General features: G+C 55.6%; 1 protein-coding gene across 17 annotated transcripts in view; it reads left to right on the top strand.

Moving 5' to 3' along the window:
- Nucleotides 1-13,888, top strand: part of SYNGAP1 (synaptic Ras GTPase activating protein 1) — a 31,675-nt gene that overhangs the window by 1,324 nt on the left and 16,463 nt on the right. For 12 of the 17 annotated variants that reach the window (XR_006818361.1, XR_006818362.1, XM_046005678.1 and 9 more), the window contains exons 2-7: nucleotides 2,066-2,187; nucleotides 4,297-4,402; nucleotides 10,599-10,690; nucleotides 11,135-11,256; nucleotides 13,063-13,216; nucleotides 13,435-13,533. Coding sequence is in view for 15 of the 17 variants with exons in the window: in XM_046005678.1 (XP_045861634.1) it covers nucleotides 2,066-2,187; nucleotides 4,297-4,402; nucleotides 10,599-10,690; nucleotides 11,135-11,256; nucleotides 13,063-13,216; nucleotides 13,435-13,533 (695 nt within the window). In the remaining 2 variants the exon portion in view is untranslated. Of the gene's footprint in view, nucleotides 1-2,065; nucleotides 2,188-4,131; nucleotides 4,191-4,296; nucleotides 4,403-6,621; nucleotides 6,657-6,764; nucleotides 6,819-9,651; nucleotides 10,482-10,598; nucleotides 10,691-11,134; nucleotides 11,257-13,062; nucleotides 13,217-13,434; nucleotides 13,534-13,888 lie in introns of those variants that run through there. The other 5 variants (XM_046005686.1, XM_046005687.1, XM_046005685.1 and 2 more) reach the window with 5 other exon arrangements.

Below are 13,888 nucleotides of genomic sequence, written 5' to 3'. Positions count from 1 at the left end.
TTTCCCCTAATACCTCAGCTCTTTACCACCCAGTCCTCTTTTCTCACGTCCTCTACTTCCTGGGGTGTTGGAGATTTGGGTGCAAGATGCAGGTTTTGATGGTTGGAACAGGACCTAGAAGACCTCCTCATCTGAGCCCTGTGGGACTTCTTATCCTAGTAAATTTTTCCCTTTTCTCATCGGTGTTAGTCTGTCTCTTGCATCTGCCTCCCGGAATCACCCTTACTTAAGTCTAGACAGTGTGTGTGTATGGCGGTGGGGGTGGGGGGTTGTTTCCAGAGTTGCTTCTAAGCTGAGTTCCCTGCGGTCTTCCCTACTCCCAGGAGGAGGGTGTCCCCTGACCTCTAACCTGCCTCCCTGTGGCTACAGCCTGAACCAGTCCCTCCCAGAATGATCATATGGATCAACAGCTTTCTCCTCTGGGAGTCTTCAGAGCCTGAGTGCAGCGGGCGCGTTGCCTGCAGTGTGTGCAGCCTCGGAGCCTAGGGACTGGTGATCTCTGTATCTAGGGGGTTTCGGATAGACTCTCTGAGATGGCTTTGAGATAGTGAAAGTCTCAAAGTATTGGGATTTCTAAATATCTGTATTCTAGGGGTTCATCTCTGACTCTGATCTGCAGGTTGGGTAAATTTGAAGAACATGTTCGTAGACAGAAAGAGGCTAGATTTTTCAAAAACTTTTCTACTCAGGTAATCAGTTAGAATGGAGCTTAATGACCAGTTCTTTTCCTTCATGATACCCATGATGAATTATCTTGTAAAGGTGACAGAATTTGATTTTTCTTCCTCTAAATTCTTTCTCACGGCGGTACCTTAAACCTATTTTCTCTCACTTTGAGGTCACCAATTTGATTTCTTTCTTACTTCCATAGTGCCTCCTCCCTGTGTCCCTTTGATGGTTGGTGGCATTGGGATTTAAAGGAGAGACAGTGTGCAGATAGAAGGGTGAGGGAAGAACAGCTAAGTTGGGTAAGATGCCCCTGGGGGCATCTCTGAGTATGGGCAATGCTTGGTCTACTGGTTGTCCCCACCCCCAGCTTGAAATTTTGGAGGCCTCCTCTCTGTCCCAGGCCTGGATCTTCCCTTCTTCCTTCCCCATTTCTTCCTCAAGCTCCTCACTGTACCTTGGAGAGTTTCCTCACCGGTGGATTTGGCTTCCATCCTGTCCTTGGAGACTAGGGGAAGTAAGGGGTCATTATCGAATCTTTGATCTCTGGGCATGGAGTGGGAGAAGAGATCAATTCAATCTCTGTTCATTCAAACAAAGGCATGTTTCGTGCCTCCTCACTCTCTAGCCCCTCCCAAAACCAGATGTTGGCAAGACCTATCCTCCCCCTACCACCAGAAGAACCAGAATTTTCCCAGAGTTGAGCAGGGCTGGGCTAGAGGAGGAGGGAGCTGAGAATAGAGGAGAGGCAGGAGGAGAGGCCCTCTCCTGTCCCGGACTTTGTGAACTGGTAAGCTCCCTCACATCTTCTCTCTTCCAGATGTTTAGCTCTCAGAATTTCATGCCCAAATGTTCCTATACCCCTGGCCCCATTCTTCTTTCCCACAGCTGTGTAGCTTTCTCCTCTCACTCTCTTATAGCTGGGGGAGACACCTTCCCTCCAAGTCCTTGTCTTCTGTGGTTTTTTGGGTGCTCTCCCTCTTCCCAGGCCCCCTGCCACCACCATTCTGTGTGCTTCTCTTCTGCCAGTTCTGCTGCACCCTCCATCTTTTCATTTTTTGGATATGGGAGCACCGCCACCTTTCTCTGCCTCTGAATGTGTACCCTTTCTGTCATGATATAATCCCCCTCCCTGAACCGCCCCTCTATATTTTTTTCCTGCAGTCTACAGAGCCCCCATGTGATGTGATTTCCCCTCCCCTCCCTCCTCCCAGATATATAGGCTTGTCTTCTGTTCCTTTAAATAAGTTACCATGTGCCTCACCCCCATCTGTGATCTCCAAGGCGGGTGGGGTCTTATTCTCTTACTTTGTGGACTCTCTTCTTGCCATTTTGGGCCTCTGTCTCCTAAGCGCATAGAACTGCCCTTACCATTTCTGTGTGTCTCTGTCCCCCCCAGATGTACGGGGACCCCCTATGCACCGAACCCAATACGTTCATTCCCCATATGATCGTCCTGGTTGGAACCCACGGTTCTGCATCATCTCGGGGAACCAGCTTCTCATGCTGGATGAGGACGAGGTGAGCAGAGTGGGAAGGTTGGGGAGACTTCTGGGTAGCATGGGAGAATGTGGAGAGAAAGATGAGAATCCTCATTAGTGAAGGGGTGAGAGGCACAGAGAAGGCAAAGAAGAGAGAAATATTTGCAAGTGGTCTGAGGAGGGTGGCCATTGAGGTTTGGGTTGGGGTGTGCAAAAGGGTAAACATTCTGTCACTTTGGCTAGGGGATCTTTCTGGGCCCATACAGTGTTGGGGAGGAGATGTGGTTCTGAAGACTTGGGGGTGGCTCCTGTTGTGGTCCTGCCCATATTGTGGGATAGGTTAGGATAGGAAAGGGAAACTGAAGGGCTTGGAGAATGGGTGGCAGGAAATGGGCATTGCTTTGGAGGGATCACCTCCCAAGTGGTCCTCGGGAACCCTCTCCTGTTCTTCCCCCATGCCAGCAAGACCCATCACTCATCACTCCCAGGCCTGCTCCTATCGTGAGTGGGAACTGAGGGAAACCGGGACCAGGAAAGGGCCAGAAGGTCCTAGGAGAGATGACAGAAGTCAGTGGATCTTGGTGTGGATGGTGATGAAGACTGGGAAGGTGCCCAAGGTCAGGGTTTGGAGAGACCAGGAGAGCTTTCACCAAGGACATCAACCAGGAAAAAATACAAGGAAGGAGATGCCTGGGGAATGAGGGGAACTGAGAGTAGGGGACATTTTCTAAAGCAGTAGGAGTGGGAGAGGGGCAGAGTGTGGGAGGTGGGGAGCAAGCAGGGCCAGTAGAGCCAAGAGAGTATGGGTTCTAACTGGGCACGGGTCAGCAGTGGAGGACCCATCAGAAGAAACAGTGGGTACAGATATGAAAGGTGGAGGCCCAGAGGTGTGCTTCAGCGAGTGGGGGGATTTGGGGGACCAGATTTAGAGAGTCATAGGTAGCCTTGGAGACCAGTGAGGTGGTGAGAGGTGTTCCTGACACTGTTGGGGAGGGTGTGGTGAGGCAGGGCTAGAATTGATTGGGGTTAACCAGGGTCTGGAGGGACCTGAGGGTCAAGGGAGAGTGTGGAGAAGCTGGCTAGAGCTTCCAGGTCACAGAGTGAAGTCCAGGTGTCTAGGGGAGGACATGATGACTTTAAAGGAAAAGGTGGTTTGGGAGTCCAAGTTTTAGGCATTGGCCATTTGAGTGATTTACTAGTGGCTGCCAGTCTTGACTAGGTTGGGGTCTGTAGGATCAGTTAGGGTAACTGGAACCAATAAGAGTGGGGACTGTTGTGAGGATTGAGAGGGTGGGATAACAAAGGAATGACAGAGCTGGGCAAAAGTCCAGGGGAGGTGGCCAGCAAGCTGAGGGGCAACTGAGTGGCCAGAGTCTGGAGTGGGAAGGGTGTGGGAGGGGATGGATAGGTGAGCAGTGTGTAGGGGCACAGGGGGCTGGAAGTAGGTGGATTGTGGACCTGGAGCGAGGGACTAGCAAGGTGGGGTGGTTCTTGTAGGGGTGGAGAAGATTGGAGGATTGGAGCTGGGGATGAGGCTCAGGAAGAGGGAATGGTTCAAGAGAAGGAGGCAAGTGAAAGAGGTTGAGCAGGGGCCAAGGGAAGGAGATGAAGGGTGGGGGGAGGTGACCAGGCCCTTTGAGCAGGGCTGGGAGGTTGGGTCCCAGTCTGGCCGAAAGCCGGGCCGTGGGAGGGAGACAAGCTGTAGATCCTGATTATAAATGCAGCTTCTGCTACCCCCGTGACAGGCACGGAGGGAGGGAAGGTGGTGAGGGAGGTGGGAGGTTGGGAGGAAAGCGGGGAGAATGGAGGAACTGAAGGTCAAGGGGAAAGGGGATTACCAGAGTAGCAGACTCCTGCGGGGTTGCGGGAAGAGCTGAGTCGGGTTTGGGAGAATTTCCCGGAGGATGTTTCAAAAGAAATGAAGGGAGGAAAGAGGAGGATGGGACGGGAGAGAAAGGAGGGAGAGAGACTTGGAGAGAGAGGGGAAAGAGAAACCGACTCATCCCGAGACGCTTAAAGAGCGTGCAGGAGCAGGGGCCGAAGGTGGGCAGGCCCGGTGGAGAGGGAGGTTCATCCTTCCGTGGTGGGGGAGGGAAAGAGGAGGGACGGCCTGGGCGGGTGAGGTCTGACACACCCCCGCATCCCCTAGATACACCCCCTTCTGATCCGGGACCGGAGGAGCGAGTCCAGTCGCAACAAACTGCTGAGACGCACGGTCTCCGTGCCGGTGGAGGGGCGGCCCCACGGCGAGCATGGTACGGCGGCCGAGCAGGCTCTCGTGCCCCGGACAGTGGTGGGGAGAGGGCTGAAGGTGGACGGGACTGCAGGGGAGGGGGGAGTCGGGGAAATGAGGGAGCTGTCAGGGGGAGGGAGGAGGAGGAGACACGGTCTCTCATCCTGCGAGTGGGAGCCTGGAAGGAGAAGGCGCCCTCCTCTGGGATCTGGAGCGGGACTGGGGATGTGGGTGAGAGGCCCCAGTGGTCTTTGCTGTGTTTCGCTCCCTTTTTGCTCTCCAGCAGGAAGTTTGCCTGTTTTCCTGGTGCTTGTAAAAATAGTCTCCTTAGATCTTTAGCTTCCTGTCCGAGCGCTCCTGCCCCTGCCCCTCCCAGCCCTTGGTCTAGGATCGTGGAGAGAATGACCTAGTTCCTGCCCTCCCCCCAGACCTCTGCCCCACCCCCACGCTCCTGATTCCTCTTCCAGACCTTCTGGCCTGTGGGCCCTCCCTCTTTTCTTGCCCCCTTTTCTCTTCTCTTCGACTGCTTCTGTTTTCTGCAGTAATGTCATCCCCTTTCTCTTTCCCCTCCCGATTTCTCTTATTTTCCCCATCCCTGTTGATTCTTCTGTCGCTCCCCTCTGCTCCCGGTGGAACTTCATCAGACCCCCATCATCTCCTTTCTGTCTGTAGAGCTATCTGCTCAGTCTGTCTCTCCAACTCTCTCCCTCTCTCCATCTGTCTCTTCCCCTCCCTCCCTCCCTCCCTCTTTCTGCCCCCCCTCCACCCCCCTCTTTAGTCATTTAAAAAAAGATTTTTGTCTTCCTGAGAAGTTCGCTTAAAAGGTTTCCATGGGAACAGTGAGGGGAGATGAAGGCAGAGAACAGAGATCTGCAGCCAAGGTGCAGAGAGACGCCCTCAGCCCCCAGAAACCCCCTTATCACTGCCCCCTACCACTACATTTCCCTTCCAGGACTAGGGATCCAGTTCCTCCATCCCCCCAGCCCCTGGTGACCCTTTCTTCCACCAGCAGCCCCTTCCCTTAGGGATCCAGGCTCCCAGTTTCTCTTCCTCAAAGAGATCCAGTGTCCTGTCTCCATCCCTTAGCTCCCTATATATAGCCCTCTTCTGATAGGCTCAGGTCTCACCCCCCCCCCCTTGGGGGCCAGCTCTGGGACCCTGGGTTGGTAGGTGGGTGGGCAGGGATGTGTGTCGTTGTCATGGAAACCTCTGACCTTGGGGTGGGGGGTGTGGAGAGCACATTTCTATGAGGCAAAGCCAGGTGGTGGTGATGGTGTGTACAGAGAATGTGTGTGATGTCTGTCACATCTGTGTGTGTGCGTGTGTGTGTGTCATGTTCATGTCTGGGAAAGATTTGTGTGTGTGCACATGTGCATACCTGTGTGTCCAGGCCAGAATGGTCACATGCTCACGGAGCATGTTTATCATATGTCAGGTGGTTGATACCTCTGCCCACATAATCCCCATGTTTCTCCTTATCCTGAGTCCTTGGGGTCTGGGGTCTCTGGTGTGAGTCTCGGGTGTGTTTTGGGTGGGGGCATCCGTGTTTGTTTGGAGTTGGGGATGATATATGGAGGTCGTCGTGTTGAGGGTTCAGTAGGGGTTGGAAGAGGGTCCTGGAGTATATCTAGTTGGGGGGAGGGTCTAGTGAAGAGTTGATAGCTGGTGAACGTCTGGGGTTTTCTGGGGGACATGGAATCTGTAAAGGGCATAGAGGATATCAGGGACACAGGAATCTTTAGGGGCTTGGGGGCCTGGGTCCGCGAAGGTATGTGCTGAAGCTGTGGACGCTGGAGCCCAGGAGAGGTCGCCGGACCTTTGAGGGGCATTGGAATCCAGGGCTCCTCCTCTGCTGGGTGGAGCCGCCGCCCCTCGCTTCCTCCGCGGTTTTGGTGGGGGGTCCTGCTCTGGAGGGGATGGTGGGAGGCCCGGTTGGTTTTGGGGGTCCCCTCGCCCCCCTCCCCCGTCTCTCTCGCGCTGTCTCCGGGCGACGGGGCTCGTGACAGAGGCGGCCACGGCAGCAGCGGTCTCCTAGCAACGGCGGCGGGGCCCGGGCAACGGCGGCAGCGGCGGGAGCGGCGGCGGAGGGAGCCGTTCCCGCGGCCGTCACCGCGCGGCCGGCCGTCCCGGGCCCCGCCGCCGCCCCCAACGCGCCGGGCGGCGCGAGCCGGGCCGCGCCGCCCCCTCTCCCGCCGCACCCCGCCCCTCCCCCGCGCAGGGGCGGGGCCCCTCCCCCACCGGGGACACCCCCGACCCCCTCCAGGGGGCGGTGCGAGGTAAGGGCGGGGCCGGGCGGACGAAGAGCGCGCGTGGGGGCGGGGGGCGCGCGTGTGCGTGGGCGCGGGGAAGGGGGTGGGGAAGCCGCGGCGGCGGCAGCGGCGGCGGCAGCTGCTCCCTCCGCATGTTCTCGCTGCATCTTCCGAGTGGGGGGAGTTATGGTAACTGGAGGGGGGCAGCGGAGGTGGGGGGTCGGGGACCGGCCTCCGGGGGGCCAGGGTCGCGAGCACGCGGGGGAGGCCGGTGTGGGGTGGTCTCGGAGCCCCTTGGTGGAGACAGCAGCCCGTGTGTCCGTGTATGTGTTTGTGTCCATGCTCCTGTCCCCCGTGTGTCGATGCCATGTGTACCCGGGGCCCAGTTCCTCATGCATACATGTGCACCCAGCCGTGTGCAAGCCTGTCCTCTCTCATCGTGTCTCTGTCCGGTTCCTGCCTAGGAGGCTGCTGGGCCGGCCACTGGCCACATTGGTACATGTCACCTCTGACCCTGAGCTTGCATGTTCCTGGCTGGAGCTCACCTCCAGGCAGTCTCCTGTGTCTAGGGATGTGTGGAAGCATGAGCAAGATTTTCTCTGCCCTGGTGGCAGGTGTGTGTCTTTGCATGTGTTCCATCATTGGCCTGGGTATCTGTGTCAATCCCAGCACGGGTGTCCAGGGCGTGTCTGGATGTGGGTGGTGTGCAAGTGGGGGAAGGGAGTGCGTGTGTGTAAGTGGGCTTCTTGGACCCCTACTATATGTGAAACACCTTTGGGGTGGGCAGGTGTGAGCCCCTGCTCTGTCTGGGAGTGGGGACAGAAAAGGTGAAAAGGAAAGGAGTGGAGAGAAAGTGGAAAAGTGGGGAGAAAGGAGGTGAAGAGGAATGAGGGAGGTTTCGCTAGGAGAAAAGGGATAGCTGGAGAATGGAAATGTGGGAGATTTTTGAGCCAGATTGAGGGAAAAAGAGGATAAGAGAGCTTAAGATGGGGAACTGGATGGGGATGGAGGGAGAAAGGGTCTGGAAGCTGGGGAGGAGAAGTGGGGAGAGCAGAGAGGCCTGTGAGTAAAGCTGTTCGAGAGAAGTGAGGGGCAAGATGAGAGAGGCCACTGGTTCATATAGGCCATAGGATCAGGCTTAGTTGGATGAGGGGTGGCCCCTCAGGCATGGAGCCTGGCTCATGGTGGGGCCTGTCACCTCAGGGACTGTCAGTAGAGCTTCCTGTCCCCAGAACAGAGTTTTGCCCCCCATTTCTCTGCTCTGTCCAACTCTGTTCCTCATCCTGCTCTGGCAACCTCCCTCCTTGGCTCCCCTCGAGAGCTGCCAGCTGGGTATGACAGGGAAGAAAGGCTGAAGGGAAGGTTAGGGATTTGGCAAATTGGAGGGCAGGGGGAGATTCTGTGGGTGATGGCAAGATTAGAGAGTTTGAAGAGGCGGGAGTCCAAGCCCTTGCTGTGTGTGTGTGTGAGAGTGCGATTGTGTGTGTACACAGGGTGTGTACACGTGTGGGTGTGTGCACAATGCCTGTGTTACGGGTATGTGTAGGTGGCAGTTATGTGTGTGCATGCGTGTATACATCGTGTAGGGATGGGACATGGAGACCCAGGATTGCAGGGTGCACTGACCAGGTTTGCTCTGTGTGTGTACTCGCGTATGTGCCTTGTTTTCTGTACATGCCACTGTATGCAGCATTCATAACAGAATGTCCTGTGTTTCTGTCACTCTCTTTTTTTCTACATGTTTTTCTTTTTTGTGGCAGTGACAGTCTTTGTAAGCATTTGTGTTTGTGGCCTCCACGTACCTGTGACTTACGTGTGAGTTCATGGATCTTAGTTCCTGGTAACGTGTAAGGTTGTATTATTTCCAAGAGCCAAGGAAGCCAGTTCGCAAATTTGTTCTCTTTCTGTTAATTCTGTAGTTCCAAAGCAAAATCTAGTCGATTTAAAGTTAGTCTTTGTGCCTTTATTAGAGGAGCTTGCATATGGAAGTAGTGGCTGAGTTTGGTTTCTTTGGAACGGGAGTGAGGCAGCCATACCGAAGAAATGCAGAGACTAAGAAAAAGATATCCTGACCCCTTAGATTCATTGTTGAATGTGTCCTAGATGGGTAATTGATGCATTTGCTCCTCATTTTCTCCTCCTTGGAGAGCAATCATGGATGCCTGCGTCGGAGTCAGTCAAGGGCTGGGGAAAAAGAAGGGGTTGTCCTGAGATGAAGTGGATGTGGTCATACTTTTCATGTGAATGAATGATGTTTGTGCTTTCGGGGTACCAGGATGCCTTGCTGTGATTGGGTCCACAGTATACTCAGGCATGTATCTTAGAGGTTAAACTAACTTCCTGTGTGTGTGTGTGTGTGTGTGTGTGTGTGTGTGTGTTAGGGTTAACTGTCCATTTCTGTAATGTGCTGCCCAAATGATTGCCCAAGGGACTGGGGCTTCACGTCCACACCAGCAGCTCTCATGTGGGTGTCTGGGTCACAATGTGTACTCTCCTGTTGCAGTGTTCACATATGTCTAAGCATGTATCCCGTGGGGTATGTGGGCCTCAGGGTCTCAGAATGTGGATCTGTGGCACGCCCGTGCTCACAGTTGTCTGTATGTCTCATAAGCACCTAGATCCCTATTTTTTGTACTGTGGTTATATACACGTACCCCCACAGTTCAGTGTATGTTTCTGTGCTCTACACACTGTTCCCAAGGGTCGGCAAGGGTTCCTGTGTCATGGAGCCCACATTTTTGGAGACAGACCTTCTAACACCGGGGTTTTAGAAGCAAAGGGAAGCTGGAGACTGATTCTAGGGCAAGTTGCTGGTGATTTGCAATTCTGGAAGCAGACAGTGAAAATGTAGCTGTGGTCCTCCCTTGTTCCGGAACCTAGAGAGTTAACAGGCAGCTCTTCCGGTTCCCCCCTCCCAGTCTGTAGCTTCTTGTTGCCGTGGAGATGGTAGCCCCGCCCCTGATGCAGCACCTGCCCCCCCATTGGCTGCAGTGGTGACTGTGGGGCTGAGGGGGGAGCCCAGGCCTGGGCAGCCATTCTGGAGCTGGTGCCGGAGCTTGGCATCCCCCCACTTTCATTCTCCTCTAGCCCCTTTGCCCCTCTCAATTCCCTGGCAGAAGAGCCTCAGCTTCCCTCCTCGAGCTGCCACCCCCCTAGACTCTTGGCAGTCCGGCCTTCATCCGCATTCTCCTCCCCTCCTCCTCCTCTCCCTATCCTCACTTGGGAGTCCCCTGAACCTCCACTGCTCATCCTCCCCTCTCCCTGCCCACTCCCCCACTCTCCTGCATTCTTCTCTTTCCTCTACCCCCTCCTTCCCTTCTGAGTCCCAGCCACTGCAGTGCACGTGGAACCAGCCCCTTCTCCCCTCCCCCCCCCATCTGCCCCTTCCTTGGATTTTCTGTCCCCAGGCTTCTTCCCCTGCCACTCCTCACAGGTCTCTTCTAAGACTTCCCCCTCCAGACCAGGGAGGGGGTCATGGGAGACAGCCCTGGCTCTTCAGACGGACAGGGGTTCCAGGAGAGGGGAGCAGGTGAAAGATGTGCCCAGCTGAGGGGAGAGGAAAGCCTGCCTATGGGCAATGACCTTTAACCCAACTTCCCCCCCCAGCTAGCCCCTTCCTGGGGGGGTGGGCACCAAGGACCTAGCTTCCGTGGATCTTTGGTGTCCTTCTACCACTGGGGTTTTACTGACCCTCTCAGCCATGCCCTTCTGCTGACTGCCAGTCCCAGTCATGGGCCTAAGGCCTCCCACCCCGTCCCCCTCGGGGGGCTCCGGCTCGGGTTCTTTACCCCCTCCTTCCCGCCGCCAGCCTCTCAGCCGCCGCTGCTCTTCCTGCTGCTTTCCGGGGGGTAGGTGAGGCTGGAGCTGAGGGGCAGAGGGAGGTGGGCGAACGGGCTGGGGTCAGAAGTGGACACCTGGGCTAACAACAACCCCTCCCAACCTCCCTTCTGGCTCTTTTCCCCTCTCCAGAATACCACTTGGGTCGCTCGAGGAGGAAGAGCGTCCCAGGGGGGAAGCAGTACAGCATGGAGGCCGCCCCCGCTGCGCCCTTCCGGCCCTCGGTGAGTGACGGCGCCTGCCAGATGTGGCTCAGCTGGGCCCCCTCCCCTCCAGCTCCAGCTGGAGCCCCAGCATTCTGAGAAAAGGGGCAGGAGGGAGAGAGAGCACGCACTTGCCTCTCCCCACTTCTTTGGTTTCCCCCTCCTTGGCTCTGTCCCCCTGTTTCTCAGACCAGCCCTCCCACCTTCTCCAAGCTGGGGTGTGTGTGTGTGTATGTGTGTGTGTGTGTGTGTGTGTATGCGTGCATGTGTGTGAGTGCTTGCACCCGCTGGGAGCAAAGGAAGACAAATTGGTAGCAGGGCTCCTATCTCCATATCCTCACCTCTAGAGGCTTCCCTTTTCTCCCATCCCACTTTCATCCAGGGAGTCTTTCCCAGGTGAGGGGTGAGTAGGTAGAACTGACCCTGCCCCAATCCACCCATATCCCCATTTATAACCCACCCCAGCAAGGCTTCCTGAGCCGGAGGTTAAAAAGCTCCATCAAACGCACGAAGTCACAACCCAAACTTGACCGGACCAGCAGCTTTCGTCAGATCCTGCCTCGCTTCCGAAGTGCTGACCATGACAGGTACGCGGGCTGGGGTGAATGGGGTGAGTTGGACGCAAGACAGGGTGTTCTTGGGTGAGATTGGAGGGAAGGGACTTGTCTGGGTGCAGAGAGTGAAGGCCCTGGATTGGCTGAGGGAGGCTTTGGGCTAGGGGACAGAATGGAGAAGAGGCAGCAGCAAGAGAGGGGCAGGGGGTAGGGAGAGGACAAGCAGAGAGGCAGGAAGGGGAATGAAGGTGAGGCCAAGGAGGGACTCTTGTGGCCAAGAGAAGGACGGGCTCTAGCCCAGAACTGAAGGAGCTGTATAGGACAGAGAAGGAGTAGTGGAGCCTGGAAAGAACAATGAAGGAATCCAGGGAAGGGGACAGTGGGTTGGTAGCAGAAGGAGCAATGTGACCTAGGGAGAAGGGTGTGAGGGCATGGCAGCTGCTTGGAGTGGGACTGGGGCTGGCAGATACCAATGGACGAGGGAAGGGGAGCATGAGGGAAGGGGAGGCTGGCACAGCTACACAGGTGGGCAAAACAGGGAGGGGAAGCTTTAGGGTTAATCATGGATTGAAGTGCGAGGAAGAAGCCCTCAGAGAATTTCAGACGGTCCTGTCTCTGAGACTGGGATTGCAGGAGATCTGATATTTGCTTCTGTTGTCTGCTTCTTGGGGTCCCTCTTTGGGTTTCCCCTCACCCAATCACTCCCTAGGGAGAACCCTGTCCTTCCTTTTCCCCCATGTCTGGCCGCCCCCAGGATTGGGCAGGTAGGGAGGTTGGGATAGGTGAGTCACACCGTCCCCTGCCCCCCTCCCATGTCACCAGAGCTGGATTTGGGCCTGGGGGGGGGTGAGGGCATGGTATTCCTGGCCGCGGGGGCGGGGGGCCGGGGGAGCGTCGCGCTGACGGCAAAGGAGCCCAAGATGACGGGGCTGCTATAAATAGCTTCATGGAGGCTCCCACACCCGAGCTCCCCCTCCCGCTTTCCTCCTGCTCTCCACTCTTCCTCCCCTAGCCATCTCCCAGCCGCTCACTATCTTATCCCTCTGTATTGTGTGGCCCCGCATCCATTCCCTCAGCCCCCTTTACCTTCTGCAGTCTGGTGCAGTCCCTGCTTGTCCCCCCATCTCTGTTCCCACGCCCCTCTTTCCCGCTGCTCCTCCCCATCTTCTCCCATCCTCTGTCTTTCTGCACGTGGCTTTGCCTCCACCTGCTCCCTCCTGCCCTACCTCCCCCTCTTTCCCAGGACCCATTTTCCAGCTTTTCCTTCGCACTTCTCTGCCCACAGCTTTCTCCTATTTCTTGTGATTTACCCTCCTTCTTTTTCTTGATTCTGCTAAAACTTGTCCTCTTCTTGCATTCATTCATTCATTGAATCATTAAATGTTGCTTAGGTACTAGCTGTGTGCCAGGCCCAAACAAACATCATCATTGTACTTCTTGTTCTTTACTTCCACTTTTTCCCTCTTATATTGAGGCTCTGGTTTCAGCTAGAAGTCCCACCTGGAAGTTCCCCAGGCCCACCTCTTCTCTCTCTCTCTCTCTCTCTTTTTTTTCCCTACCATGGCCTATTTCTGGGTTGAGATATTTCCAGGTGTCCCCAGTCCTCACAACCCCTTAGGTGTGAATTGGGAGGGTAGGGGATTCTTAAAGGGTCATGGCTTCTCTCACTTCACTCATGTCCTTCCCCAAGGATAGGCCAGCTTTCTTTCTGTCCCTGCCCATATGGGAAGGCTGTTCAGGAGGCTCTTTCACCTAGGATAGCTCTCTATCCTAGAGCTGGCCCCTGGGTGTGTCAGAAGAGTGAGGCCCTGATCCTGTGGTCTGACCCTTCCCTGCCAGGGCCCGGCTGATGCAGAGCTTCAAGGAGTCACACTCGCATGAGTCCTTGCTGAGCCCTAGCAGTGCAGCCGAGGCCTTGGAGCTCAACCTGGATGAAGATTCCATTATCAAGCCAGTGCATAGCTCCATCCTGGGCCAGGAGTTCTGTTTTGAGGTACTGAGTCTAGGGGGCTGGAGAGGGCAGGAGTGATGGAGGGTGAGGGCACAGAGGCCTGGAGAAAGTGGCACAGGTGGGGATGGTAAGGAAACAGAAACTTCTGGGGCTGGGAGAGAGGAGGGTAGGTAAGGGAGGAAGACATGGTGATGGGGTCTTGGGTGCTTAGGAGTCACCTCCCCTCTGGAGCCCCATCTCAACCCCCAACCCCTCTTTAGGTAACAACGTCTTCAGGAACAAAATGTTTTGCGTGTCGTTCAGCGGCCGAAAGGGACAAATGGATCGAGAATTTACAACGGGCAGTGAAACCCAACAAGGTATTGGGAGTAAAGGAGACACAGACAGCATGGGCAAGGCAAAGGTCAAACCACAGGGGAAGGTGGGGGCCTAGAGGGCAAGGTAAGCTAAAGGGAAGTGGGGCTTGGGGAAGAGGGGACCTGGATGAGCAGGAGGTGATCCCCACATTTCTCTGAGTCCCCATTTCTTTTGCCATTCTTTCTGCTTCAGGGTATATTACCATAGAAGTCATAGACTTGCAGCGTTGATCCATCTTTCCTGGAGGCAAGCAGTGCCCGCCAGTACCCTTATAGCTGGACACCTAGGCCCTGCTTGCCACGTCTCTGGGAGACTCATAGAGTTGTCAGTTAGCCAAGCCTCTAGACCTTAGTTTCC

Source organism: Meles meles, chromosome 5 (genome assembly GCF_922984935.1).
Source record: "Meles meles chromosome 5, mMelMel3.1 paternal haplotype, whole genome shotgun sequence".
NCBI classification, from domain to species: Eukaryota; Metazoa; Chordata; class Mammalia; order Carnivora; family Mustelidae; genus Meles; species Meles meles.
The sequence above is the reverse complement of the archived record's forward strand: the minus strand, read 5'-3'. Positions and strand labels throughout refer to the sequence as shown.